Here is a 27,743-nt window from a genome sequence, read left to right as displayed (position 1 = left end):
ATTTCAGAGTGGCCATAGGGCCCAGGGACCTCGGCCTGAGTCTTTGCTCACTGCCGCTCACGGCTGTTATTTGGGGCAAGTTGGTTTGTCTCCTTTAATCTGTTTCTTTTCTATGAAATGAATGTTTCTGGGGAATGCAAAGATTAAATAAAATAATACCTATTATGTATTTAATGCTGTCATGAACTGAATGTTGTGTCCCCGCCTCCAAATGCTAATGTTGAAGCTCTGATTCCGTGTGATGGTATTTGGAGCTGGGGCCTTTGGGGGGTGATTAGGTTTAGATGAGGTCATGAGGGTGGAGACCCCATGATGGCATTAGTGTCCTTAGAAGAAGAGGAAGAGAGACCAGATCTCTCCATCTCTCCACCATGTGAGGACACACAGAAGGTGGCTGTCTGCAAGCCAGGAAGAGAGCCCTCACCAGGACCCAGCCATGCTGGCACCTTGACCTTAAGACTTCCAGCCTCCAGAGCTGTGAGAAATCAGTATCTGTTGTTTAAGCCCCTGGGCCTGTGGTTTTTGTTATGGAGACTGAGCTGACCAAGACAAACACGATGCCCTGTACTAGCTGCCCAACATAGGTTAACCGTTATGATTAATGACATTTTAAGCCGTCATTGAGCAGTCATGGGGGAAGTTCATTTTTCTGCAACTTTGAGGGAATACTTGATGATGTCACAAGAGCAGGCAGAAGAAAGGCTCTGGGTGCAGGCAGAGGACAGCAGATGGGCAGGCTTACCTATGCTGCAGCTTTCTGAGAGGCGGGGTCGCCGAGTCTCCAGGTTTCTATAGGGGGAGATGGGAGGGCAGAAGCCAAGTGAGCTCAGAGCCTGGCAATGCTCCCCCAGGGCAGCCTCAGCCCCCTCTCTCCCACCCACCCTGCCTGGAGAAGCAGCCTGTCCTTATGGCAGTAACCTGGGAGCATGGCCCAGGCAGCCAGGGGGCAGGAGGGAGGGAACAGCAAAAATACCACCCCCTCTCCCCACTAAAGATGATGCCAGGTGGCATTAGGGCACAGGGATATCCCTGCATGAATTTTCTGGGAGAAATTTACTGGTGAAAAATCACCACTTGTGAAATGCTGGGATCCCAGCATTTTCTCCTGGGGTCCAGAAACCAGAAACCATGGCGGGGAGGCTCCCTGTTTGTTCTGCCTTTCCTGGGAAGACACGGGCTGAGTGCGGGGCCAGTTCCCCACCTTCCGGGTGTACTCACAGTGTGGGGATCTGGGGCAGGCTGTTCCGCTTCTCACCATCTGGGGAGAGGGGAGGAGAAGGGGGAGCTGGAGTCAGAGACACAGGGTCCTGGGTGCACTGCTCCTAGGGGCCAACACAAGGGACACCCCTCCCGCCTTTCTGTGGCCCCTGAAAGTCGGAGTGGAAGCTGGGTAGGCGTCTGGCCTGAATTGGAATCTTTTTAGTAGACGAAACTCTCAGGCTTCCTCTGCCACTGTCAAGTGTTCCAGCCTGACCTCTGCTTTCTGACTCCATCCCCAAAGAGGAGGGACCAGCCATGTTCCGGCAATAGCTTTGATTTTCCCAGGGCTACAAATCCTCTCCTCTAGAAGCCAGCCCCCATGCCGCCCTTGGCCAGCGGGGCCTAGGCTGTAGCCAAGGACACAGGATGGGACCACGGGGCGCAACCAGCAGGGCTGGGTGAGCCCCAACCCCACACCTCCAAAGCCTCTTCATTCACATATCAGTCAATGGTTTAGCTTCTCCCGCTCTGCCTCTGGGGGGGCTTGGCTCAGCTGTGCCGCCATCTGCCCGTTGGTCCAATTTACCTTCAAGTGGAAACACACCTTTCTTGGGTCGAATGATGAGAGAGCCTTTGTGCTCCCCCTGCAGCCGGCAGTAACCATCTACGAGGTCAGCCATGTTCTCGGCCTCTGCCAGAGAGGAGGTTTTGATGGACAAGGACTGCAGGGAAGAGACCAGCCAAGGATGAGACCCCAGAGCCTTGGCTAGAGTCTACCCCAAGGGACTGGAGAAGAAACTGCAGGACTCTGTTGCCCACCCCCGGCCTGGACGCCATCAGCCCCTCTCCTGGGGCTCAGCTTGCATTTCCCACCGCCACCAGAGGGCGCTCTCATCACCTCTCCCAACTGACCACCCTACACTCTAGGAAGGCAGCTCCAGGTTGGCTTATTCTGGTCCTTCAGGGCATAGCACATGCCTTGTACCTAGGAGGTGCTCAGTATGCAAGAGCAGAAACTGAGAGAAGGGAAGAGCGAGGGAGTGGGGCAGGGGACAGACGGATGAAAGGAGAGATAGACAAACTGTTCACAGCCTGAGGTCTCTCTGATTCTCCCACCCACAAAAAGCGCTGGGGCCCCAAGGTCTTGATTCTGAGTCATTGTCACTTGTTCAAAGTTAGACCTCTGACCCATACCTTGATTTCTGATCACTTTACCCCCGCTCCCCGCCCCCCCCAATCTCCTACAGCTTCTTTCTTGACATTTTTAACAATAACGTTGCTTCCTGAGATAGTTTCTTTAATTTATCATCATCCTGCTACCTTGTCTAAGAACCAGGTGCCATTTTCTTAACAAGATCTCAGGCCAGGCTGGCCTGAGCAGGAGCTCCCAGCCTGCAGCCGTTCCCAATGTCTCCAAGCTTCCGGGTGCCCAGGGATGCTCACCTGAGGGGCGCCTTCAATGCCTATCTGCAGTACCGCCTGGCCCTCCTCCAGCGGGAGGCACCTGATGGACTTGATGTGCTTGAACTGGGCCAGGCAGGTGGGCTGTGGGAAAGGAGGGGGTCCTTCAGACCATCGCATTCCTGGGATCAGGCCATGCAGATGGGTCAGTATGGTGTGGGGATGGGGCCTAAGAAAGAACTGAGAACCGCAGTCTCTCACGGGGATGAAGAGGGAATCAGCGATGATTAAGGAGGATCATCTAGCCCAAGCCCCTTGCAGAAGAAAACAATTAGCCTGGAGAGAGCCAGGGCTTGCCCAAGGTCGTAAGCCAAGGTGGCGGTGGAGCCAGGGCTGGACCCAGCCCTTCTGACTCCCCGGGGCATGATTACCCCATTTTGCCATTGAAAGAGCAACTCTTTCATCTGAGCCAGAAGAACGATAGTAGTGTCCTTCCCTCTTCCCCTCCCCCCCAAACCACCCCGACCCCCTCCTCTGTGCAGGGGACAGTCACAGGGATGTAAAGAACCATCTGCCCCATGCTGTTATCCCAAACACCGTCTCCACAGCTACTGATAACCAAGGGCCTCTCTGCTCTCAGCAGTGGGGGAGGAAGAACCGATGGGGCAGGCCAGGGTACAAGGCAGCAGAAAGGGGAAGACGGCTCTGCCTGGGGCTGGGTGGGGCCTGCCCCCCACCTGTCTCTACCTTTGCATCTTGACTTGTCAGCTGGCGGATGCCTTTAGGGCCGATGACCAGGTCCACAGTAATGTTCCATCCTTGCTGGAATCAAAGGAGAGATGGGCTGTTGCCCCAGTTCTGCCCGCCCATATTTCAGAAATCTGAAAACAGCTCACTAAGCTGGACACGAGCCATTGTCTCCCGGGCCCTCCAGCTCCTTCCATCCTAACCGCAACCCGCCATACAGATTACCCCCCTCCCAGCACCCTGCCAGCACTGCCCACCTCCCAGAGCTGGAGCCAACATTTCAGTTCCCTTCCTCAGGCGAGTGGCTTAGCGTTAGTTGCATTTTCAGATACATTAGGGAGGCCCCGATGCTACAGAACTTACAAGCAAGCCAAGCCGCTTCTCGGCACGCCCCGCGCCCCCCCTCCCCCCACACCGAGTTGCCTTCACGGCCCCCTTGCCTGAGAGGCCTGGAATTCAGGTCAGGGAGAGAATAAAGAGAGCGTGGCATTACAATGAGTTCACAGCGAAAGGTCTCCTGGTCGACGTTGGCAAAGCCCGCGAGGGTGTTGAAGAACTTCATGACGCACTCCTCCTCCCGGAGCGAGGCATACTGCTGGAACGTCTGCTGGATCATCTTTCGGAATTGCTTGGGCTGCGGGAGAGGGGCAGGGGTGAGCGGGGCCTGATTCCTTCCCTTACGATCTCACCGTGAGCCTGCCTGCTGCTGTAGGATAGTCCCCAGGCCTCTGCCAAGAGGGCAGTGGTGATGTCTTGCCCACAGTGCACATCTGTTGTCTCAAGGGAGCTCACCATGGCCCTGGGAGGGAGGCAGGGGAGATGGCATCCCCGGTGCTTAGGCCACAAAGCTAATTGGCCTCTGATGCGGAACTAGAGCCGTGTTTCCTGATTCCCAGCCACAGAAAGGGCCCGCTGGATGGAGTGGTCCTGTGTCCAGATGGCCCAAGGCAGTGCAGACCCCTGGCTTCCCTGACTACCCCCAGCCCCATCCCTTTAGCTCTAGTCCTAGGGGGGACACAAAGGAGACACGCAGGGAGTCTTTCTGAGCTCCTCACCCACTGGTTTCCTCACCTTTAAGTTCTCCTGCATCTGCTTTGGGAAAAACAGGTCCAGCCCCACTTCTTTCCTGAAAGAAGGGGGAGAAAAGCAGCATTTGACTCCCCTTCATCCCCAACCCAAGACTTCTGGCCAATCAGGGAAAGGCAGGAGGACCAGGGAGACAGGTCCTTCCTGGCTGTGGTCTGGGGATGAGGGGGTGTATGGGGTGGCAGGAAGAGCTGGGCAGCAGGAAAGGAAGGGAGGAGAGGCTGGGGCCGGTCCCAGGACTTACTCCAGGAGCTCGAAGTTGGACTTTTTGTCCAGTGCGTTGTGGGGCATGTCCTTGAAGAACCGCCTGGAGAGAGAGAAGCCATGGAGAGGCTGATGGCTGGGGAATGGGGCCATCGGAGCCGGGTCACCCAATGCCCACACGTTGGCCTGGAAGCCCCCTCCCCCGTTCCGTTGGGAACCACTGGGAGGGAAAAGTTAGGAGAGTCGAAAAATTCGATATTTAGAAAACCATGAAGAAAAGGAAAACCCACAAATTTCCTTCCTAGAAAAGACTCCAGCTGTGCTCTGAGGGGCCCAGCTCTGGGACAACACAGTTGTTGGGCAGAGGAGGAAGATGGTGCTTCTACCAGTGGCCTCTAAAAATAAACGACCCAAGGCTGCCAACACCTGACTTATCAGCTAAGGAACACCTACCTCCACCTTTAGGCTTTGGGCTCCCTTTGTGATTTCCTTTTCCCTCATTTGCTATCTCTGTATATGTGTGTATGTAAATAATTGTTAAATGTATTAATAGTACACAGGAAAACTTTAGAACTTACGGAACAGAATATGAAAATAAAAATAATCCATAATCCTACCACCAGGGGTGACATCTATTAATTTGTTTTACATATTCTTTAAGTCCCATTTTCTCTTAAAATGTATGTCTTGATAAAGATTTTTTTTTATGTATTATGTATTTATAACAATTAAGTGGAGATCAAATAGCCAATGTCCCCATTTGTGTTATCCTCCCTTCCCTGCTTGGATCACTGTGTCTAGTAATTTCTTCAACTGTTGCAGACATTGTCCCACTCTTGATTGTACATTAGAGTAGTTCAGTGTTACTTTAACCCGGGTATCCTTGTGCACATCTGGGAATAGTTTTAAGCTACAGATACCATAAGCAAAGAGGGGCAAGCAACTTATGATTCAAAAGCAATAAATTTACATAATTCACAGTGTTTAGAAAAGAGTAAGGTTAGATCCTCACCTCGTACTTTATTCTAAACGGATTAAAGGGGAAAATGTTAATAATGAAACTATTTTAAAACTAGAAGAAAAGCTAGGGAAATATTCCCAAATCATGGGATTGAGAAGAATATCTAAAGCGTGAAATCATAGAAGAGATCTCCAATAAAAACTTAAAACATGTAGTGCTATGTCCTTAACAATTTTTAATAAATGGTATTTTTGAATATATTGTCAATCAAGTAGTTATCTTTTAATAATTATGGTCTCAATTTTAGAGAAAAAAATGCATTGGAAAAAACCTGACTGGATCTACCCTGTTAATGGAGGTTATCTCTGGCTAATGAAATTTCAAATGATTTTAGTCATTTTTTTCCCCCTTTCTACATGTCCCAAATACTCCACACTGAACAGGTATTACCTTTTTACCTGAAAAAAAATTTAAGGCAGTGAGATTAGTCAAACCATCGTAATGCACGAGTTTTCTGCGTTCACTCCCTGCTGAGATGGCCTCCTCCATGGCTACACGTTTCCCCTATGTAGTAAGTTCTTCATTCGTTTCCCGTCCTCTCATTAGGCCCCTGGAGCTACGGAGACTAACTTTAATCCTTTCCTAGATGCCATATACTTGAAGGCAATTCTTTTATCATCACTTCTCTCTTCATTATGGTCCGTTCTCTTCTTATAGTCCCCAACACACACACACACACACACACGTGCACACACACACACGTGCACACACGCGGGTGAACGCACACACACACACACACACACCAGGGCATTGTCCTCAATTACTTCAACTGCTTCACTCAGATGACAAAAAGTGATGCAAAGTAAGAATGAGGAAGAAAAACTGGCTCTGTGGTGAGAGGGGCACAGGAAGACAAGTGGTTCTTTCCAGCTGGGGCAGGCCCAGTTATTCCAAATGCCAGCAGTTGGAATGGAGGGAAAGCAAAAGATAAAAAGTTTCCTATAAAATTTCTCTTACAGAATCAAAGACAAGTACATTAAAATGAGTTTCAGGGAGTAATAATATTTAATGACAGCTCAGTAAATATTGTTGAATTATACTTCACAATATTGAAATGTATTTCTAGTCTATCTCCTTCTAAGAAAAGATGCAAGGATAGTTTTTTTTTTTCATTTTTTGTTGCTGTTGTTCTTTTTGGGTTTCTTTTGGCTGCACTGTGTGGCATGCAGCATCTCAGTTCCCCGACCAGGGATGGAACCTGTGCTCCCTGCATTGGGAGCCCAGAGTCTTAACCACTGGACCACCAGGGAAGTCCCTAAGATACAGTTTTGAAACATATTTAAACAAAATAGAGTTAGAAAGAAACCAGGCAATGAGGTAAATGAGATAAAAAAAATGTGCCAATCTGTGGCTTGGGCTGGTTGCCCTGGCAGCCAGGGTAGTGGACAGAATACCTCGCCAAGTGCTTAGCTCATCAGGAGATAATATTGACCATAAAACAAGGACTGCATTTCTTAAATTAAAAAGCGTGAAAAGCCACTGATCGAAAGAAAACTAATAGTCGTAACACTCATTCTACCAAAAAAATGTGAAGCCAATTTCATGGTTTTTTCCTCCTGCTGCAATTCTGGTAAATACCAATCGTATAACATTAGAGCACAATTCAGTAAATGTGAGAGTAGGAGGGCCTGACTAAATGTGGTCTGAGTGTATGACCTTCCAATGGTCTAATTCAGTGGTTTTCAACCAGAGGCAATTTTGCACCCTCTCCCCAGCCTGGAAACAGTTGTCAATGTCTGGAGATCTTTTTTTAGTCACAGCTGGTTGGGATGAGGGGTGGTCCTACCAGCATCTACTGTGTAAAAGCCGGGAATGCAGCTAAATATACTACAATGCATAGGATGGTCCCCACAACAAGGAACTATCCAGCCCCAAATGTCCCTCTTGCTGAGGCTGGGAACCCCTGGGAACCTGATCCAAGGGGAGAACTTGGGAAACTAGAAAGAGTGGCTCTTCCCTAACCCCACTTCTTGCGACCGGGTGCCTGACAGAGCGGGACTGCAGATGCTGGAGGAGTGTTCTAGCTGAGTAAGGGCAGATCTGCACTCTGGAAATCAGACAACAGGTGAACAGGGGTGACATTCAGTATAGGGCACGAGGAACTCATCCAGGGCTCTTCCCTGGATGGAAGATCGTTTTCCTCTTACTTCCACCCGAAGGCACTTGCAGTTAAGATCCAAAATTTCCAGTCAGTCATGGCAGCTTTAGAAAGTTTTCTGAGCCAGTGTTCCCTGCGGCTCTCCGCATTCATAGGAGACCTCAGAGCACGCCTGTGCAGCTTCCACAGCAGGCAGCACGGCCACTCGCATTTCCTCCTGGGTTGAGTGAGCTGCAAAATGTACTCCCAGGTAACTGAACGAATTGGCTTGCTGCACGCAGTTATGGGATTCTAACAGAATAAATGTTAGCACGTGTCCACCAGAGAAGAGGAATTGAGATCTTTCAGGGTTATCCCTTCATTCAAATACATACTGTGCTCTCACCGTGTGCCAGGTGAAGGCGGCACCAACCGTGAGTTCCAAGGTTTGATAGATTTCAGACTAGTGGATGTGAACAACTGGGCGCCTGCCGCGTAAGTACGGCAGATCCCTGCAGGGTAGGACGGGCGGGGTGGGCACAGGGAAGGGGAAGGTTTCGAGGTGGAGAGACCCTTGAGGCTGCTCTGCAGGAAGAGCCCAGGGCCACCCTGCTTATTGCCGACATTTCACAGGTGTCCTCTGAGCTTTTCTATGAATGTAGAGGGCAAGCAGGCAACCCTGGCTCAGTGCATTTTCTAAAGCTGTCAGAACAAAGAAGAGTTTATCAGGCTGAAAAGGGGTACTAGGCGAGTATTCCACGCAGAGGGGATGCACCACCCACTGAGGAAGTGACATCTGCTTCCCAGTCCCAGGTGACAGCGGTCTGTTAATGTCACTCCTGGTTTACGATAACGAATGAATGAATGAATGAGTTTTGAGACTGGGGATGGATGAAAGAATTCTGAGGACTGGGGTATTTAAATAAGCCTTAGTAAAAAAAAAAAAAAAAAAAAATTGGGGTTGGCTAAATGGAAAGGTAAACAAATTTGGAAATGAACACTGAGGAATTAAAAAGCATGAAAAATAACAGCAGTTTTAGAATGATTAAGGAGGTGGTGAGTGGAAAAGTTTTTTATTAGGAAAAAGGAAGATAACACATCTACACCATCCCAACCTCTAGAAATCCAGCTTACTGCCTATATCACCGATGGCCCTTCTCTCATGCACTAAAGATCATGTATTGTGTAACGCGGGCCTCTCACTGTTGTGGCCTCTCCTGTTGCGGAGCACAGGCTCCGGACGCGCAGGCTCAGCGGCCATGGCTGGCTCACGGGCCCAGCCGCTCCGCGGCATGTGGGATCCTCCCGGACCGGGGCACGAACCCGTGTCCCCTGCATCAGCAGGCGGACTCTCAACCACTGCGCCACCAGGGAAGCCCTGTGTAACTTTTGACAAAGGTGCCCAGTCACTCGAGTGTGCTGTGATCTGTGTCCCTAATGTTTGGAGCTGTTGAACATCACTGAGATGGCCGGGAGAAGCAGTCACCGCCCCTCATCAGATGGACCCTCTCGCCTGAGACTCATCTTCCCAATCTTCTGTGCTGAGCCCCGTCTCAGCTGCTGTCAGTGATCCCCAACCTGCCCCGGCTGCCATCCTTGAATGAGGCTGCACCTGCTCCGAGTACCCTCTAAGTGCCTGGCTGGTTCTCCGCAGCCTGGTCCACCCCTGTGCCTGGCAAACTCCAGGTGGACAGCAGGGCCTCTGGGCAGGCACAGGCCCCTGACTGATACTCAGGTAAGGACAGCAGAAAGGAAAGAAAAGCAATACAAGTATTAACTTATCACGAACATTTATACATCAACTATGAGATAAAATGCCTTTTGAAACAAGCCGAGTGTTCTTTCTCTAATCTTTTCTTATTATCCGTTACTCGCTAACTGCTGTTGGGTTACACATTCGCTCTGAGTTTTTAGGTCAGAGTGTTCTGGAGCTCTGCTGGGAGTGGACAATAGTCCTGGATGCCTCTGGTGAGGGGGAGGCTATTTGGTTCCTCAGACTGCGAGGGAACTCCAGCACGTGGGCCATGAATTTCACACTTTAATTCATAGGGGGATATTTAGAGAAAATATTTGGCATTTATAAAGCACTTCCAGTAAGGGGGCTTCCCTGGTGGCGCAGTGGTTGAGAGTCCGCCTGCCGATGCAGGGAACACGGGTTCATGCCCCGGTCTGGGAAGATCCCACATGCCGCGGAGCGGCTGGGCCCGTGAGCCATGGCCGTTGAGCCTGCGCGTCCGGAGCCTGTGCCCCGCAACGGGAGAGGCCACAACAGTGAGAGGCCCGCGTACCGCAAAAAATAAAAAATAAAGCACTTCCAGTAAATCAACAAAAAAATTAATTAAGTATGATTCCAACTATATGACATCCTGGAAAAGGCCAAATATGACGACAGTAAAAGATGAGTGGTTTTCAGGGGTTGGGAGGGGAGGGAGGGAGGAATAGGTGGAGCACAGGGGAGCTTTAGGGCAGGGAAACTGTTCTTTAAGATACCGTAATGGTAGATACATTGTCACTGTACACGTGTCAAAACCCATAGAATGTACAATACCAAGAGTGAACCCTAGGGTAAACCCTAGGGTAAACTAAACCCTAGGTAAACCCTAGGCTTCGAGTAATCACTATGTGTAAATGTAGGTTCATCAATTGTAATGAATGAACCATGCGGGTGGCAGATGTTGATGGGGACGGGGGCTTATGGGAAATCTCTGTACCCTCCACTCAATTTTGCTGTGAACCTAAAACTGTTCTAAAAAATAAAGTCAACTAAAGTAAATAAACAACAACATAAAGGTAAAGAGAAAAAATTAATTGGTACAAATGATGAATAACTAGTGAATACTTCCGTCTCTATCACTGTTCTAACTACTTTAAATATGTTAACTCATTTATTCCTCATAACAAGCCTGTAGGGTTGCTACCATTATCATCCTTCCCATTTTACAGATGAAGGAACTGAGACACAGGGAGATGAAGTAACTTGCCCAGTAAGTGGAAGACCCAGGATGCAAATTCAGGCAGCCCAGCTTCAGACCCTTTGCTCTTCATCATTATGCCCAATGGCTCCTCGCTATGAATTGAGTCCATTGAGGTTTCATCTTGGCAATCTCATATCTTGTGCATATACCATACTTCTTTCTTAAGCTAGGAAAGAATACATTTTCTTTTTTCTGGTGACACCATATTATCGGTAGGCAGGTGACACAACAATGTTAACAGGACTTTTCCCCATAATCTGTAGATAGACTGCACTCTGGAATCTTTTCAGGAAAAAAGTCACAGCCTTGGAAAATTCTGCATTACGGCCTGATTTTCAGAAATGTATCTGTCTCTCTTGGTTAGAAATAGTCATAACTTGACTTTAAAATAGTCCATGATAATGGATAGCTTTGTATTCAACTTTAAAAATGATAGGCTTGGAAATCTATGAAGTTTACAAAATAGGTGTTTTCCATATCCTTTCCCGAATATATATCTTTGTATCTCAAAGGTCAGCCCGTAAGAATAGGAACATTCATCTGACTCTGCTCATCAGGCTAGGGGAGATGTGAAATAATACATCCCTGTCGTAAAACAAGCATGGGTTTTGGAATAATCCTGAGTTGATAAGACAGCCAACACCAAGAGACTATCCACTCCTTATAAGACCATAAATGGAGCCAGGTCAGTTGGCGCACTTTGTCCTCCAGTGTATTTAGCCCAGTGCCCGGTGCTAAATAATGATAGTCATTATTATTACAACCAATGATAGTTTGGGGGTGATTCGAGGAAAGAAGAACATGAACTAGGATGCTCATGGGTCTTCTCTATGTTGCTATTTTACTACTAAGTGATGGTATTTTGATAGTGACTTCAGTGATCAGAGTCTCAAAGTGACAATGGAGATCTGGGTATGAGATCCACAAACAAAAAGGTAAAGGTGGGCTTTTTTGAGTTGTCTAATTTCAGAGGAGAAGATAGGCGTGTGTAAGTTGCAATGCTGTGATGGTCTTGGAAGGCATAAACGGCACATGTGATAAGGTAAACTTCGCGGAGAGCCCCCGAACCAGCAGCACGCAACTCCCAGGACCACTGCCAACTGCGGCGAGGTGGTCTGTCTTCCAACTGGCATCAGGGGTGCAGACTTCCTCTGTGCAGGGGACCCTTGTGTCCCCTGGCTTGTTGAGACAGCCACCAAGTAGGAAAGCAAGGAGGAGCCCTCCGAGGCTGTCCTTGACCTATTCTGTCACAGATGCCAGCAGTTTCAGAAGCCCCCCCTTCCCATCCCACGGCTCTCCCTGGGGGACCCCTCAGCACTCTCTCTGAGATCGAGGATGGGAGCCAGAATTCCTCAATGCCCCCCAACTTAGCAGAAGCAGCAGCAGAGTCCTATTCTCTATACCTTTAAGGTCACAGATAGGGCAAGACTCACCCTGGAACCATCACCTCATACGAGGCTAACTGTCTCTAAATCATCTGGAAGACTTGTCAAAAATGCATGTCCTGGGACTTCCCTGGTGGCGCAGTGGTTAAGAATCTGCCTGCCACTGCAGGGGACACAGGTTCAAGCCCTGCTCCTGGAAGACCCCACATGCCACGGAGCAACTAAGCCCGTGCGCCACAACTACTGAGCCTGCACTCTAGAGCCTGCTAGCCACAACTACTGAGCCCGCGAGCCACAACTACTGAAGCCCATGTGCCTAGAGCCCATGTTCCTCAACAAGAGGAGCCACCGCAATGAAAAGCCCACGCACAGCAACGAAGACCCAACACAGCCAAATAAATGAATGAATGAATGAATGAATAAATAAATAAATAAAATAAATAAATTTTTTAAAAAAAGCATGTCCCAAAGTCCCATCCACATCCACTAAACCAGAGTTTCCAAGGGTGGGGTTAGGGAATCTCTAATTTAATGAGCTCCCAGGTGATTATGATTTGCAACCAGATTTCAGAATCACTGTTCTAGGACAGACAAGGGGTACAGAAAAGGTGATGAGAGGGCAGAATGGGTCATGGATCCTGGTGGATGGTGAAAGTGAATGGTGCTGCTTTGGCTGAGAAAGTGCTAGAGCATGGCCTTAACATCCTCCTCCTCTGTCCACAGTGCTCCCAACGGCCAAGAATAAGGTTTATTTCTTAGACTGTCATTCAAAGTCTTCCACCATCGACCCCAACTCACCTCCCTAAGCTCATCTCCCACGGTCCTCCAGTCTGCTCTTTTCCTTCCACTGGTCCCCGAGCCCAGGATGCACCCTCCCCCACCTCCCAGTTCCCCCCAGTATCTACCGATGGAAATCGTTCTCTTGCTTCCTGGACCAGTTCACATTCCCTCTTCCTGATGTCCTCGGGCGGGATTACTGGCTCCTATATGTATGTCTATGTGCTGCTTATTTCACTCTGCTGCATTATGATCAATTGTAGACACACTTGTCACCTCCCAAACACTGTGAGTTTACGGGCCTCCCCGGATGATTTACTAACTTTGTCCATATCTATTAGCACCTACTGGAGCTGGGGGTGCAGCAGTGAACAATACAGTTGGAATCCCAGCGTTCGAATATCTCCCAGAAACTTGCCTAGTGCTCAGAGAAACATGTACTGGATCACTTGGATGGCAGCCAGAGGAAGATAGGGGGCACCAACCAGAGAGGGAGCTGGCATTTCTCTCCCGAGGACCAGACGCTGAGCACCTCGGGGGCTTACCCTCTGTCGGCCACAGCGCGTCCCTTTCCAGCTCTCACATACCCACTCTTGCTTCCCACGCTGGAGGAAAGTCCAAGCTGGCCAAGTGCCCAGTACAGGAGGGGAGGTGCAGGCACCCACTCTGGAGAGGCCTTGAGGCCACATACCTGAGCTCCAGACAGCCCAGCTGCAGGGCCATGCCCTCGCTGACCTTGCTGGCATAGCGTTGCATGTAGTCATTGCGGAGCTGGCAGGGAGAAAGGCCGAAGTTCAGATTCCCGCCCCCGGTCCCTGTTTCCCTGCGATGGGCAGGGCCCCAGGAGACGGTGGGTGCTTTGATCACCATCCTGCCGCCCTGAGCTATCTCTCACCCCCTCCCGCAGCTATGCACAAATACGTAGCAGGAGATGAAGGGCGGGAGGGGAGGCTCAGGAAGAGCCCTGGGCAGCGGTGATCCCGTTCAGGCTGCGGCCCTCCAGTTTCTGAAGCACTTTCACGGCACATTCTTTCATGGATCCACGAGGCAGGAAGTTCAGGCTCCCCTCCCCCACTCCTCATTTTGGAGATAAGGATGCTGGGAATTTGGGGAGGACTCAGTAATTTATCCAAAGCCTTGTTGGTAAGTGGTGACAGATGTCATCCACTGTAGAAGAAAAGTCTGGCTTGGTCTCTAGTGAACCAGGAGGGAGGTGTAGGAGGGGGTTAAGGCCAGGCAGGAAACAACGATGGCAACTCCCTGTACCCGGCACTCACTCCCTGCCGGGTTCCGTTCTGGGCACGTGCATTATAGCCAGGGGTGTGGTGAGCAGCTCTAATCAGCTCATGGAAGCTAGTTATTTAAGTTTTCCAAAATTTCGCAAGCTGGTTGAAATATTGGTACTTTGAAATAGACCACGATGGGAGTATTTACACCATGGAAATTGGCAAGTGCTACAAATCAGAGAGCTGGTTTACCAGCACCAGCTAATGCTATCATTAGGTCTTCACATGAACCCTGTAAAGTAGGTATTCTTACTATCATCCCAATTTCACAGAAGAAGAAACAGCCTCGTGCAGGTAAACTAAGTCCCGAGGGATAGCAGGTTAGGAAGCGGTAGAGCTGGGTAGATAACAGGTGTGTCAGACGGCTGAGCCTGCCTGCTAAGACCATTGCCTCCTCTTTGGACCTGCTCTGCCCACTTCCCCAGCCAGGTCTCCTGGGCACTAGTCCAAAGCCACTAGGAAAGTCCATGTGTCCATGGGGTGGGGTTAGCCAACCCTTAGCTGTGAGGGAAGCAGGGTTGGACAGCTGACCAGGGACCAAGGAATGTTCCCGAGAGAAGTTTCCTGGAATGGGACCTCCAAAATCTAAGCTTTGTCTTTCCATCTCCCCAGCAGAGGATGGTCATATGACCATGGGGACCACAAGATAAAATGCTTTTACCTGTTGGTAAAAATAAAGCAGTGTGGTCCTGTCTTCTTTCAGGCTCTCCATGAAGTCCTCTGGCAGGTAGCGGATTTGAAGGTCATACCTGGGACAGGAAATTCAGACTCTGTGGTTGACCCAGGGAAGCTGGTCATGCCAGGAGCTGCCCGTGGAGCTCCTGGCCTCCCACTGGGGACTTGTTCCTCTTTCCTTCCTCTGTGGTTGGCTGGAGGACCATGAAGGACAGAGGGGTGGCTGACCAGCACACGGTGGTCAGTGCTAGTTCTGACTCTCCATCTTTTCCCTCTGATGATAGCTGTTTACCTTCGGTTCACAGACCAGCCCTTGGCCTGGCTCTCCCTCTTCCCCGCACTTCTGTTCTTCCTTCTCCATAGTGCCAACGGCATCCTGTTTAGGGCTGTGCCTAGATATCCGTCTTGGGATGGGGATGTGCTGTGAGCCCATATTAGCTCTTAGCAAACAGATGCATTGGACGCTGCAGACGGACCAACCTAAAATGCCACTGTGACGTTCTAGAATATTCTCAGAGGTTGGGAAAGGGCTCCAAGAAAGGACCTTCCAGGGTCTCCTCTCACTCTGCACTTACCGCCCCGCCCCCCCCCCCATTTGAGAGCACAGGGCTCCTCTCCTACCTCCACTCAGCTTCCATGTGTAGACACTCGTACTTGTCCTGCACCTCGCCCACCGTCATCTGCGGGTGCAGCCAGTGGATCTCATCCGACTTCATGTGCTTCAGCCTCAGCCCGTAGCAGTCCGCCAGTTGGATGTTGGGCCCGATCCGCCCGCTCAGCAGGATGGAGGTGATGACCTCCTACAGAGGAGAAGAGAGGGGGCATGACCCAGGGGTGCGCCTGCTGGGCCCCCACAGTCCTCATGCAGGCCCTGGAGGTGTGATTCTCTAGGCTGGGATTCTGACTTAACGTTGTATTCATCACTGATTCGCTAGCACTTAGTGCAAGGCGTGGTACACAGTAGGCTCTACGTGATGAATGGACAAGTTGGCAAAATGACACAGAGATGGAGGAACTGAGAGGAGACAGGAGAAGCCAAGGGGAAAACGCAGTGAGGCAAAGAACATGGATTCTGTGCTTCTGTATTTCATTCCAACCAATCAAACCCAGCATCCTCTGTGTAAGGAGGACCATCTGAATGGTTCCCAATTCAGCCAGCATTACTGAATGTCTGCAGTAGGCACTTCTGGGCACCGTGCATGCATTGTTTCATTGAATCTGTGCAACACAGGGGAGCAGGTGTCATATCCCCATTTGGCAGATGAGGAAACTGAGGGAGGTCACACAGCTCATGGAATTAAGCTGGGAGTTTGAACCCTGAGCCACTGGACTCTGAGGACTTGTAGTAGACCAAGCTTCTTAATGGGGAGGTGGGCTGGGCAAGATAGAAGGACAGGACTTGCATTAAGGATTAAATGGCACAATTCCCACACAAGAAGCATGGCCACTGGAAATAGCGTGTTGACAAGAAATTAGGTGCTCTCCTTATTCCTGCTTTCTTGACCAGAAGCCAACCTGCCCCACAACCTGATGCCATAGCTTCCTGGCCTAGCGCCAGAGCTGGATTAAGAGGGGGTCCATTGGCAGCTGCCTGGAAACCTATCATCTCTAAGGTCCTGTCTAGTTCTGAAATCACATTGGTTTCACTTTAACTCAGGTTTCTCATGTGGTTCCATGCGTAACTGGTGAATCAAGCCCACTCCTGATGGAGCAAAAAGTACCCTCAAAGGCAAATTAAAAAACTCACAAGCACTGTCTAATCTCTATTGAGTATCTTTGCAACACATGCCACCTAGCCTATATACAACCAGCCCGAAGGCAGAACAATGCAGGGTGGGTTGCTGTCTGATCAGGAAGAACAGTGACCCCGGATTACTTAAATTTTATGTTTTTGTTACATCTCCCAAGAAGTTGTCTAATGTAGTAAATCAAATGTAATCAATTCCTTAATTGGAACAAAAAGAAAGGTATACCATTTTTCTTAGAAGAAAATCAGTTTCTTCTTATTTTCACTAATAAAATGTCCAACTAATATTTAGAACACCAAATTCTTCTTCAGCCTGTGCACTCACATGTCTTAGTCCAGTTCTGCCTCCTGTCAGCCCTCTTTAACTCTATGGAGTTGTGAAGCTAAAAGACTCTAAGCTTGAAAAATCCCTTCCCCATTGGGAAAGCCAGTGCCCATCAGAGAAGTCAAGTATTGCTCTGAGATGGAAAGTGAGGCACAAAATGCAGATGTTAACTGCGGTAACAAATCAGCACAGGGATCAGAACTTCGGTCCTGGAATGAGGAAGAAGGCTGTGATCAATGGTACCTACAGTGAGAGGGGCACATACAATAGGAAGAGTTCAAGACTGGGAAGTTGACCATTTTGTCGTTATTTCCACCCATGTCTCTTGCCACTCACCCTCTGTACTTCTCTGTCCACTTGGCCATCCAGAGCCCCCATGTCAGTTCCATATAGACTCCCAAACTGGAGTCCCAGGCTCTGGTGTTTTTAAACGTAGAGACTTCCCTACCCAAGTTGAAACTTATATAACTGAAGTCTAATTTCCCCAGAACTGGGACCCCTGTGATTATTGAAAGTTTCAAATATATATGAAGAAAACAGAAGTCAGTAGAATAGTATAATAACCCCCCATGTACACATCGCCCAGCTTCAACAATTACTAACATTCTGCCATTCTTGCTTCTTCTACAACACCATCTACTCCCTAACCATCACTCAACTATCATCAATTTTTACAGTTCTTCTTTTACAGTGAAATTTATATTAATTTAAACGTGCAAATTTTAGCTATACAATTTGACACATGAATACACCTGTGCAACCCACATACCAATTAAGAGATTTCCAGATCCCCAGAAAGTTCCCTCATATCCCTTTTCAGTCAAACTTCATGCACATTCCCACCTCCAATTCTAGGCAATGATTTTTTCCTCCCACTTTTACTTAGTTTCGCCTGTTGTAGAACTTCCTATAAATGGAATCATTTAGTATATATTATTCATTCCCCTGTTGCTAAACACCTGGGCTATCTCTCATTTTTGGCTATTGTAAATAAAATTACTATGAACATTAATGTACAAGTCTTTTTGTGTATGTATGTTGTCATTTCCTTTGGACAAATACCTAGGAGAGGAATGACTAGGTCAAAGGTAGATAAGTGTTTAACTTTGTAAGAAATTGCCAAGATTATTCTATTTTATATTTCCACTGTGATAGATGAGATTTCCATTACACCACCTCCTTACCAACATTTGGTGTTATACAAGTCTTTCTAATATTAGTCATTTTAGTGGGTATGCATAGAATCTCACTGAGCTTTTAATTTGCATCTTCCTGGTACCTAACAACATTGAGCACTTTTTCATCTGCTTATTGACCATCAATATGTCTTCCTTTGTGAAGTACTTGTTTAACTTCTTTGCCCACTTTGTGTTTGGGTGTGAGTGTGTGTGTGTGTGTGTGTGTGTTTATTGAAGTAGGAGATCCTCATACATTCTAGCTAAAAGTACTTTGTATATGTTTTACGAATATCTTCTCTAGGTCTGTACTGTGCCTGTTATTTATTTCCTTAACTGCATCTTTTGATAAAGTCTCATTTATCAAAATGTTCTTTTATGGTTAGTGCTTTTTGCATCCTGTCTAAGAAATCTTTGCCTGCCTCCAAATCATAAAGATATTCTCTTTTCTTTTATAAGCTTCATAGTTTTAACTTTCACCTTTAGCTCTGAGATTGATCTTGAATTAACTTTTGTGTATGGTGTGAGGTAGGGGTCAAGATACATTTTTTTTCTCATAAAGATCTATGGTTATTCAACATTGGTTGTTGACCTTCATTTCCCAATTGAATTATTTTGTTGTCTTTGTCAAAATCAATTGGCCATATAAGTTTAGCTCTATTTCTGGACTCTCAGTTCTGTTCTATTGATCTGTGTCTGCACTATGCCAGCACCACGCTGTCTGCATTACTGTAGCTTTCGAGGAGATCTTGAAGTCAAACAGCGTAAGCCTTCCACCGTTTCCTCCCCAAGATTATTGTGCTATTCTGGGTCTCTGCATTTCCATATACATTTTTGAATCAGTTTGTCACTTTCTATTTAAAATGTTTGCTGAATTATGATTGAGACTGTGTTACATCTATAGCTTAGCGAGGGAGAATTGGCATCTTAACAGCACTGAGTCTTCCAATCCTCACACATGGTATATCTTTCCACTTATTTGGCTCGTCTTTAATGTTTGTCAGCAATGATTTGTAGTTTCTAGTGTATATGTTGTACAGGTCTTTTGTTAAATTTATTCCTAATTTATTCTTTTGTTAAATTTATTTGATACTTCTGTAAATTAAAATTAAATTAAATTTTCTATTTTGGTATTCACCCTCTCTGTGGCTCCCTGTTTTCCAAGACTTTCCTCAATCTTCTGGCTACTCTGCCAGCCCCAAGTTCTATCCTCTTACACCTCAAACCTGTAAGGCTGCTGCTTTCTGCCCCTCTACCCCCTCCCAGATTGGAAAGTGCCATCAGGCAAAAGCCACAAATTTGCAGATTTTGTTCTTTTCAGTTCAGCTCTCAAGAGCAGATTTTCCTTCTGCTTTGCTGTGGTCTCTCTCCAGGATCTTCAAGAGAATTTGATTTTTTATTTTGTCCAGATTTTATCATTATTCTCTGTGGGAAGATTAGTCCAGCCAAGCTACACCAGTTTTGAAATCTATGTGGTATGTTAATGAACAAATCTGTCTTCTCTGCAGATGGGAGAGGGTTGGGGAGCAGAGAGCTCCCTTCAAGTCACAGGCAGCCATCGTGCAACACAGCAATAGCCAGAAGTATAAGCCCTGGTGTCAAACTTCTACAAGTGCTCCATCCACCCACCACCACGTAGCTAGTTTTCCTTGGACAACATATTTAAGCTCTCTGCATTCAGTTTTCTCATCTGTGACATGGAGGAAATAGCAGTATCTATTTTGAATGGTCTTACGAGGATTAAATTAGATAAAACCCCTTAAGACAGAACTTGGCACAAGGTAAATACTCAAAAAACCTTAGCATTATTTTAACACAGCAATCTCTTATAGATTCTGGTGCTTTCGTAAAAACAAAGAAAGAGTGGAAATACAAAACAAAACTCTGCTTTCCTCTTCTGCTACCTTTTTATTTCCTTTTCTTTTTTCCTTCCCTTGGAGGTGGTGGTTTGCCCAGGGGTCAAATTAGTGAGGCTGAGGGGTGGGCAGTGGCTGCAGAGCCAGGAGCGGATCAAAGGAGGAGGTGGGGCCAGGGGTGGAGAGGTCTGGAGTGGTTAGGAAATTGGTTACATACAGGTGGATTGAGCAAAGGAGTCAATATATTGAGGATAATGGGAAATAGGTTTCTTACTGTTGGAGAAAGTATTTGAAATATAGAGAAAGGAAGAATAGAGAGGAACCTTAGGTGAGGAACTGGAATTAAAAGCATTGGTGAGGGCTCCTGGTGAGAGAGAGAGGGAGAGAGAGAGAGAGAGAGAGAGAGGTTTGTTTACTGAGAAAGCCTGGGACCAATGACACCCTGATAGTCAAATGCATACCAAGCACCCAGTCTTACTTTCCAAATACCCTTCTCCACTAAACGGATCTAGGGTTCCTTGGAGAAATGGCCGATTCCAGGGCTGGGGCAAAGAAGGTAAAAGATGAGTCTGGAATATCTTTTTGTGCTAGAAAAAAGGAAGTGTTTAGAGAATGTAGGAGACATATAACAAGGAAGCAGTATCAGCTTACAGGGGCTGGCACGGGCCAAGTCTGGGAGAACCTAAGCATTGAAGTCTATAATGGTAGGAATGGATTGCATCCACTGAATAAAACAGCATCTAGGATAGATAGATAAATAAATGGGGGAGAAGAGGATGCTCTTCTTTCCAGGAGATTGCTAACTAGTAAATGTAGAAGAAAGGATGGAAATAGAAAACCACCATTTGGCAACAAACTCAGTGTCGGTTGGTTAATCAATGGATGATAAAACTGGAGGGTGGAGGTCTGATGATGAATAGGACATTGACATGGTCTTAGTGTATCTCCTTTCAGACACTAATCAAATACAAAGGAAAACCTGGCAGACACAAATGACCAGGTCATCAAAGTTAACATCACCAGCGTTAGAACAAGGTAAACAGGACATGCCTCCCACCTTGATACACTGAGAAGGGTATAGCATCATTTCTGAGATATCCCTGCTAAGAGTTCATGATGAGTCTAGTCATGAGACCTGGGTGAGGGGTCTCCTCAGGGATTGATAGAATAAAAGGCCTGTACTCTTTCAGACTGAGAAACTCTTCCAGATTGGAGGAGACCAAAGAGATATGACAATGCAATGCAATGTGTGTTCCTGGACCAGACAGGAAAAAGAGACATTGTAGGTACAGTTAGTAAAATCTGAATGGGCTCTATGTTTTGGACGGTAGAGCTGTTTGTAGCAATGGTGGTTTCCTGATTTAGATGGTCACAGTATAGCTCTGTAGAAGAGTGTCCTTGTGTGGGGAAATAAACACTGGAGTCTTTTCAGTGATGGAGCAGTATTGCTGCCACTTGCTTTCAAATAATTCAGAAAGAGAATAGTGATAGTGGGCATACTGTATGTGTGTTTATCAAGGGATAGAGCTACTACATACGGCAAATGATACATTTGAACAATTGGGGAATCTGGGTGAAGGTGATATGGGAGTTCTTTGGACTGTTTTTTCAACTTTTTTTTATAAGTTTGAAATAATTTCAAAATGAAGAGAGATTCTGATGAGGGAAACTCCCAGCCATATGAGAAGTAATTTTTGCCAGGCTAGATGGGGCTTTTCAGCTTCTCTTCCACTCAGAGCCTCTGAGAGGGGCCTGACTGAATCCAGCTCTTTGCTCTGTGGTTTGTGAAACTCTCCAGGGCATAATTTATGCAAAATTTTTTCTAGGTTTCCTGCAAAAAAGCAACCAATTTCTGTTGTAGGGATGTTGGGATAAGGTTAACTCTAGATCCTTGGGGTGGAAATGCATTAAGAGACTCTTCATCCAACAGATTTTCAAAGGAAGATTGATTTCAGTTTCAGGTAAGGAAGAAGCTGGGGATTTTCTAAACATGAACTGCATTCTTGGGAGGCTGCCTGGTACTGAACGGACTTTTTATTGGGTTGCAGGGGAGCTTCCTCCTGGAGGAGCAAACCTGAAGTTCCTGGGGAGTTGGAGCTTTACCAAATGGCTACTCCACCCACCATCGCCATCACCCTGCTGGTTACTGATGACAGGATGTTGCATAGGAAAGAACTTGGCTGGTCTTGTCCTTGCTTCTGGGAAGGGAGCCTCCGAATGCTTGGAATTTCCTAAGCGATAAGAGTGCCTTTATTGTTCCTGATGGGCACCTTGGACCAAACCTCACCACTGAGGTTTATGGTGATGAGGTAACTCATGGTGGGCCCTTAGGTAGTCTCAGGATGGGGGCTGGCCTTGTTGGAAAGATCAACCATGTGGTTAGAGTTTTGGAGCTTTGAGTCACATGATATCAGCCTGGCCTCCAGGGAGACAAGGAGGGCTGGAGATTGAGTCAAATTACATGGCCGATGACCCAATCAATCAACAATCAATCAATCAATCAATTATGTCTACATCATTAAACCCCAATAAAAACTCTAGACACTGAAGCTGGGGGGAGCTACCTGGTTGGTAATGCTAGCTGGAGGGTGACATGTCCTAAGAACACAGAAACTTCATGTTTGGGACCCTCCTAGAACTCACCCTATGTGTCTCTTCCTTTGGCTGGTTCCTATTTGTATCCTTTATAATAAAATTTTAATTGTCCTGAGTTTTGTAAGTCATTCTAGCAAATTATTGAAACTGAGGTAGTGGGAACCCCTAAATTTGTAGCCAGTTGGTCAGAAGTGTGGGTGGCCTGGGAACTCTGAGGAAGGGTGTCTTGTGGAGGACTGTGCCCTCAACCTGTGAAGTCTGTGCTAGCTCCCCAACTGCACTGGGTCAGAACTGCACTGTAAAGTGTGTCCATCCTCCAGGCACACCTGGGGAGAGACAAAGTTGACAACCACAGGTGACATACAAAGAGCACTAACTTTGGGGTCACCCAAGCCCAGGCTGTGAACCCCATTCTGACATGGACTTCTAGTAGGATGACAAGCTCCCCGAGCTGCAGCCTCCTTCCTGCTGTTCCCTGCCCTTGTCCTACGAAGCTGCAGTTCCCTCATTCCAACCATCAGCAACTATCTATGACGTATGCATTCCGCAAAGTGTAGCAGGAGCCCCAGAGCTCACACAGAGCCCCCGCCTCAAGAAGCTTCTATTCAGGGGGTGAGAGGAGGAAAGCAGCTTAAGTGGTGGGGGCCCCAGAGTGGGCTGGGAAATCAGTTTAAAAGAAAAAACTTTGAGGTTTGACACGATCTCCCCGTGGAGGCTTCTGCATCAGCCCTGGCTTTCCCTCACCCTTCATTGCCTCTTCTCTCATATTCACACAGCTTCTCACGCAAATGGTGGGAGCAGCAAAACCAGCCCTCCGCCCACGGCTCACAATTTGTCATTAATGAGTTCCATATTTCTTTCTCTATGAATAAATCACTTTTAAAAACAACAGTATAAGATATTTACCTACTCACAAAATTGCCATATGTAACATGACAGAAAAGAAAAGAAAAAGCTGTCTTCATTTTATCAATTGTTATTTAGCTAAGCCCAGGATTCTATTTTGCTACAGGAAAAACCTTTCCTTCCACCCACGTTGAGGGCTACTGAAAAGCAGGCCCCCGGACAGCCCATGGCTCACAGCTTCTGAGACTTTCTTGCAAACAGTGGGGTTTCTATGGCTTTTCTTCCTGCTTGGCTGACGCTGATTTATTGGCTTTATCAAAGAGCGTGAAGACCCCAAACTGCCTTCACCTCTCTCCCTATTCTCTGGTATTTCCTCTTGCCGGCCAGAAACAAAGAAGGAACAGGACTAGATGCTTGTCCCCAAGCCCAGAACAATTTATTTCCAAAGAGAAAAAGGTCACCCAAGCAATTAATTACTCAATCCACTTTCTCAATCTTTTGTTGGAGCAGAGCCACAATTTTTGTGTTTTTTTTTGCGGTACGCGGGCCTCTCACTGTTGTGGCCTCTCCCGTTGCAGAGCACAGGCTCCGGACGCGCAGGCTCAGCGGCCATGGCTCATGGGCCCAGCCGCTCCGCAGCATGTGGGATCTTCCCGGACCGGGGCACGAACCCGTGTCCCCTGCATCGGCAGGCGGACTCTCAACCACTGCGCCACCAGGGAAGCCCCTGAGTCACATTTTTTAAATATGAAATTGATTTTTGTATATAGCGTGAGGTATGGCTGAAAATGAGTTTGATTTCAGCAGGATATCTAACATTCAGGGCCTATATGTGTGGGACTGTTTCTTGCCTCTTTCTCTGTTGCTTTGATCTAATAGTCCTTGTACCTCGGTCACATTTTATAACTTCTGTAGTAATCTCTGTATTCTCGTGATTTTCTCAGGTTCACCTAATTTTTCTTTTTATAAAATACCTAAGCTTTTTGGTTGTTCTCGCTTGAGCTTATGAAACATACTTCATGTTAGTGGCTGGGTTTTTAGGAACAGCCTGACAGCTGTATCCCCCACTCCCTCCCCCAGAAGTGCCTGCACCTTGCCTGAGGTCACAGCCCTTACTGGGGGCAGCCTGCATCCACTGACTGGTTACACTGGGGGTTTAAAGGCCCTGTCCTTTCATCCTAATTTGGAACAGCTCTGCTGGGCCATCCCAGCTCCCGTGCTCCCTGTGATGCGGCCGCGTCACAGCCCAACTTTTCTCTCTGCCCATTCCTGCCCTGTCATTCCCTGCAGGTGAGGTTCACGGGGGCTTACTGATGCTTCCTGCCTGCAGAGGGCATCTCGGGATCTGCTTCGCGGGAGCCCATCTGAGGATCTGGCCTTCATTTGTTTTCCAGGCTTGATTTGACTCACCCTCTTTACTCTTTGGTTTATGAAGGCAAAATGCTCCTCTTTTTAAAAATGATGGAACTTAAAATTTTAATAACTTGAAGCCTTAGTTTTATAAAGTCCTGCTTAAATTCTCTTTAAAAAGATATCCCTTTGAGATGGAAGATAACTTTAAACAGGTGACTTTTGTCACTGGGTCCTCATTTCTATGTGATAAGATCCAGACTCTTTAGCGTGAGGCATCAAAGGCCCTATGGAATTTTCCTCTGTATGTTTTTTCCAGCCTCGTCTCCCACGCTCACCCATGATGCACTCTAAGTGCCTGCCTCCCAGGACTACTCTCTTTCTTCTCCAAGCCCAGCATGTCCCACCTGGAGGACACCTGGTCCCCTCCCCTCCTGTCCTCCCCCTCGCTGAGCTGCAAGTTATCCTTTTTAAGGCCCATTAGCACTGTGAGGTCCCCTGGGAAGCCCTCCCTGACTTGCCTAGACAGGGTTTGTTTCCGCCCCTGGGTTCCCAAAGAAGTCTGCACACACATCTTACAAGATGCTGTTATGGGTTGAATTTTGTCTCCCCCAAAAGGTAGGTTGAAATCCTAACCACCAGTACCTTAGAATGTGACCTTATTTGGAAACAGGGTCTTTACAGACTAATCAAGTTAAAATGAGGTAGTTAAGGTGGGCCCTAATCCAATATGACTGACGTCTTTATAAAAAAGGGAAATTCGGACACAGCGGGAGACATGTACACAGGGAGAATGCCACGTAAAGATGGGGGATTTGAGTTATACCTCTATGAGCCCAGGAGCACTAATGATTGCCAGCAACCCACCGGAGGCTAGGAAGACGCAAGGAAAGATTGTTCTCCTACAGGTTTCAGAGGGATCATGGCCCTGCCGACACCTTGATCTTGAACTCCTAGCCTCCAGGTCTGTGATACAATGAATTTTTGTTGTTCTGAGTCACCCCATTTGTGATACTTTGTTACAGCAGCCCTAAGAAATGAATACAGACATGTACCAATTAGAACTAAGACAATTACTGATGTTTGCCTTTTTAACCTCTCAAATGCAAGGTCAAAAGCCAAACCTTAGATACAACATTATCCTCTACGAGCCCAGTCCTTGGCCCAAAGTAGATCCTCAAATACCTGAGGAATGAATGAATGATTAAATGAATAGGAGCCAGCTCTCTGGATAACAGGTTGGGGTTAATGAGGGACAGTGACCCACATTCAAAAATGTTCAAGAGATCAGGAGTGTGGTGATTGGTGACATCACCAAGGCTTTGGTGTCTACTGGATCTGGCCAAGACTGTGTGGTCGTGGCCGTGTCACTTAATCTCCATTTCCTCACCTGTAAAATGGGGAGCATATCTCTTCCATCGTGAGATTTTTGGGTGGGATTGGATAAGATAACATGTGATGTAAATAAAAGGAGCAGATATAAAATTATAAACATGTGACACTGCCCCCCTCCATTATCTAAGGAGGTTTCCATGCACCACGCAACTCTTGAACTTCCATCGTGTGAACTTGGTAATGGGGGAGCGTGAAGCAGAGAGGTTCCAATCCAGTTGAACTTGACTTACACACTGGAAGAAGCAAAAAGTGACTGAGGGAAAAAAAAAAGAATGGATTTTGCCATGAGCAATAGAGGGGAGAAAGATAACAGCCTTCGTGGACTAGATTTCAGGAATTTTTAAAAATGCAAGTAAAGATATTTTTGGACAGGAGCCAACCCTATTGGATATTAAGAAATGGTGATAAAAATTTTAAGAAATTTTTCTGTTTATCTTGAAAGTGATCCCTCAATGATATTTTTCCCCAAAGAGATTTCAGTAAAGATTTAAACTGATTTCCAATTAGTTTTACATGACAGACTAATAGTTTTTTGGAAATGTGATACCAGTGAGACTGGCTTCAAGGGAAAAGCAAGCTGGCCAGGTTTATATGGGTTCCAGACACGTAAAGAGCTTAGCCTAATGGTAGCACACAGTAAGTGCTAAATAAATGCTGGCCATGGTCATGATGGGTGGACAAAGAAGAAAGGATAAGCATGGCTCAAGCTCAAGCCATCCTGGGGAGTAATTAACTCAAAAAGTCTATAACTGAGACATATATTTGAGAGCCTGAAATGGAGTCTAAGGGTCCCTGGGCAGAGAGGCTCCTTAGACTCTCCCAGCCGGAGTGGGAGCTGGTGCCCTGAGACCAGGATCCACTCCCGCAGAGTAACTGGCTGAGCAGTGGTCAAGGAGGGAGCCATGGTTGCTGGTAACTTCCAACAGTCCTTCAGATCCACAGAAGAGGTGCAGGCGGCTGAGTAGAGCCATCTCTGGAAAGGGATCTGAGACCATTTCCAAGCTTAAGCTGGTACTGGCAGCAGCAGGAGGCTGACGCGTGATGAATGAACCTTGGAGGATGTCAGGTCGTGGCCATGGAGAAGAAAAAATGCAGAGAAAAATGACTTCCTTCTGCTTGGAGCAAGAAAGCCACGAAGGGCTTTATGTTCCTAGGGCGAAAGCTCACGATAGCAGGCTCCTTCCTTTCCCCTTCTGCTACACGTGCAGACAGGAAGTGAGGGTCTGAGAAAGTGCAAAAACAGGTGGAAAAGGCAACAAGAGGCCTTCTTTTTAAATGACTTCAACCGAACATAAGAGGCGTCTCTGAAAAATATTCTGTTAAAAATAACACTATTATGTCAAATGTTTGGATTTACTAATAACCTACAAGGAAAGGCTCTGGATGCCAAGCTGAGATTTAGAAGGGATGAAGAATGTGATAGGTCCATTAGGACAGAACCAGGAGGACTTCAGGAACTTCTTTGAAAAAGTCTTCCTACCAAAATATCTCTTAAAGTAATGACTGATTTGTTTGTGTGGCGTGTAGTGTCTGCCTCAGAGCGAGTCACTTCAGCGTGACTAGTGAGGTTTTATTCTCACACAGGGCGATGGGTTTGGGGTGTTCATTTCACTATAATGC

At 47.2% G+C, this 27,743-nt stretch overlaps 1 protein-coding gene across 1 annotated transcript in view; it reads right to left on the bottom strand.

Annotated features, from left to right (window-relative positions):
- PTK2B (protein tyrosine kinase 2 beta) overlaps positions 1-27,743 on the bottom strand; it is a 128,722-nt gene that overhangs the window by 21,246 nt on the left and 79,733 nt on the right. Inside the window, exons 3-13 of the mRNA XM_082656806.1 lie at positions 15,456-15,634; positions 14,821-14,908; positions 13,565-13,644; positions 4,679-4,741; positions 4,420-4,474; positions 3,842-3,982; positions 3,349-3,423; positions 2,644-2,745; positions 1,787-1,922; positions 1,219-1,258; positions 743-789 (exon numbers count right to left, since the gene is read on the bottom strand). Coding sequence (XP_082512932.1) covers positions 743-789; positions 1,219-1,258; positions 1,787-1,922; positions 2,644-2,745; positions 3,349-3,423; positions 3,842-3,982; positions 4,420-4,474; positions 4,679-4,741; positions 13,565-13,644; positions 14,821-14,908; positions 15,456-15,634 — 1,006 coding nt within the window. The remainder of the gene's footprint in view (positions 1-742; positions 790-1,218; positions 1,259-1,786; positions 1,923-2,643; positions 2,746-3,348; positions 3,424-3,841; positions 3,983-4,419; positions 4,475-4,678; positions 4,742-13,564; positions 13,645-14,820; positions 14,909-15,455; positions 15,635-27,743) is intronic.

Source organism: Grampus griseus (assembly GCF_964374135.1).
Source record: "Grampus griseus genome assembly, chromosome: 6".
Classification (NCBI taxonomy): domain Eukaryota; kingdom Metazoa; phylum Chordata; class Mammalia; order Artiodactyla; family Delphinidae; genus Grampus; species Grampus griseus.
The sequence above is the reverse complement of the archived record's forward strand: the minus strand, read 5'-3'. Positions and strand labels throughout refer to the sequence as shown.